The sequence below is a fragment of the Quercus suber genome, unplaced genomic scaffold, assembly GCF_002906115.3.
Source record: "Quercus suber isolate HL8 unplaced genomic scaffold, Cork oak 2.0 scaffold_7, whole genome shotgun sequence".
NCBI classification, from domain to species: domain Eukaryota; kingdom Viridiplantae; phylum Streptophyta; class Magnoliopsida; order Fagales; family Fagaceae; genus Quercus; species Quercus suber.
In genome coordinates, this window is record NW_027069473.1 from 2,034,393 (window position 1) to 2,036,781 (window position 2,389).

Consider the following 2,389-nt stretch of genomic DNA (forward strand, 5'->3'; position numbering starts at 1 on the left):
CTTCTCCTTGCTATACAAGAGGATCTGCCATCAAAGTTATAAACTGTTGCTCTAAATTATTTTGTAATATTGTCTTGGTTGAAGTGTTCTTTAAGTTAAAAATATTAGCCATACCCAAGCATATCAATAAGCTTGGCACAATTCATAAATACAATGGTTCCATTTTGAGTAAAACACCCTGAAATCCAAATTAAATTCTAGTATCATGCATTCAGCGTTCCTCTTTTAAATCTTCATGGTTAAACTTAGTAAATTTCACACCAAAAGAAAATATTTTTGTAACTTTGGACATCTTATTCTGAAAACCAATGAAGTTATCTCCACGGAACATTATACGCAGTTAACTTTTTGTATATTAATTTCAGAAGCCACTTGAAAGAAAAAGCTAAAGGAGATGGTAGTGATTTCATCACAAGATCTGGACAATAACAGTTTATGTAATATTATATATTATCTTCTTTTTTGTACTAATTTTACAGTGCATACATTATGTTCAATTGTTCATATAAAAAAAAAAAAAGTAATGTAGAGTAGACTTAGAGTAACTCGATCCTCTGTTGTAATGGAATATTTGTACACTTGCTTCAAATAGTTTGGGGTTTTAACGACCGTCAATTTTAGAAAGTGTTATTTCATTTATAGAATTAGATGCTGCACTAGTTGATCTGTCAGTACTATTGTAAGTATCCCTCAAAATAAATGCAGGTTGTTTTGGAGAAGGAAGAGTAGTGTCATTACCCAACATGAAAACAACAGTTGACATGGTTGGCCGGTCTATTGCATGTTCTTGCACACACAAAAGTCCAATTTGAATGCATCTTGAAACTTCATTAGCAGGGTATGTCTCATCTAGTAACGGGTCGACTATTTTCATGGAATTGTCTTCTCTCCATAGGTCCCAAACCTAAGACAAGATATTAATCATATTAGGATCAACAATATAGGCTTAATTTGCAGTCATTGTTTGCACATGTACTTACATGTCCAATCAAATTTGAGGAAGGGCCATCATGATGGTAAGTACCATTCCTTTTCCCAGTAATGATCTCCAGTAGCAATACCCCAAAACTATATACATCGGACTTTATTGAAAAAAGTCCTTGCATTGCATACTCAGGTGACATATAACCACTGTCATAGCACAATGAAAAGAAGATATTGAACCTCAACATAAAATGATCAAAGATAGGCCTTTGGGCACTAACATACATGTAAATTTGAAGTATCACAATATGAAAGCAAATTACAATGATATCCTTAGTATTTTCTTCTTACATAGGCCTATAGTTTGTACTCTCCTTAGATGTAAAAATGGTAGTCAAGTAATCAGTTAAAAAAGTATATCTTTGTTTTCTAACATACTTACTATGTTCCAGCGATGCAATTTGTATTAGCTTCAATTTGGTCCCCTCCAACAATTCTAGCCAGACCAAAATCTGAAATTTTTGGATTCAATGCATTGTCAAGTAGAACATTGCTGGCCTTTAAATCTCTATGGATAATTCTTAATCTTGAGTCTTGATGAAGATATAAGATCCCTCGACCAATTCCGCAAATAATTTCAAATCGCTTTTCCCAATCTAAACATGACCTTTTTGTTTCATCTAAATGAAGAAATGAGAACTTGGATTAGATTATATTGCATTCGTGCTTTCTTACTTACGTATAAATCCTGCTATTTGAACGATATGTTTGTAAAGGGAGGATCGTTTTCTAGTGATGATGAGGTTAATGTGAAAAAGAAGACATACCAAAAATGAAAAAGTCCAAACTTTTATTTGGCAAGTACTCATAGATCAACATCTTCTCTTCTTTGTGAATGCAACAACCTAAAATTCTCACAAGGTTCCTATGTTGGAGTTTAGCAATTAGTGCAGATTCCATTTTGAATTGTTCTATTCCTTGTCCAGAGCATTTTGATAGTCTTTTTACTGCTATTTCCATTCCATTTTGTAGCAACCCTGCAATTAAAGTCCAAATATCATTTTGTCATTGTGCACAATTGTTGAAAGAAACTCAACTTGGTGAATTATTTGGGGAAGCCCAATTGTACACAACAAATTCATACTCAATGAGTACCTGTAAACATTCATGATGGAATTTATGATGCATAAACACACTTGAAATGAGATTATGCAAATTCTGGGACTCGTTCAATGAGACTACCTTATAAACTGGGCCAAAACCACCTTGGCCAAGCTTGTTAGCAGTAGAGAAGTTATCTGTAGCTGTAATAATGGTTCTTAGATCAAATAATGGCAAATTTGAATTTCTTCTAGTTCCATCGAGGTCCTTTCTACTTGGAGAGTCTTCGGAGTTTTGTAAGGTGGAGTCAGCACTATATGAATATGTGCTTTGCCTCTTCTCTGTAATAAAACAAAGTAATTAA

At 33.5% G+C, this 2,389-nt stretch overlaps 1 protein-coding gene across 1 annotated transcript in view; it reads right to left on the reverse strand.

The window, feature by feature from the left end:
• Positions 1-601: 601 nt before the first annotated feature.
• The window catches only part of LOC112032874 (G-type lectin S-receptor-like serine/threonine-protein kinase At1g11410), a 13,769-nt gene continuing 11,981 nt past the window's right edge, over positions 602-2,389 (reverse strand). Inside the window, exons 2-7 of the mRNA XM_065775003.1 lie at positions 2,167-2,366; positions 2,022-2,079; positions 1,752-1,961; positions 1,367-1,604; positions 981-1,131; positions 602-904 (exon numbers count right to left, since the gene is read on the reverse strand). Coding sequence (XP_065631075.1) covers positions 602-904; positions 981-1,131; positions 1,367-1,604; positions 1,752-1,961; positions 2,022-2,079; positions 2,167-2,366 — 1,160 coding nt within the window. The remainder of the gene's footprint in view (positions 905-980; positions 1,132-1,366; positions 1,605-1,751; positions 1,962-2,021; positions 2,080-2,166; positions 2,367-2,389) is intronic.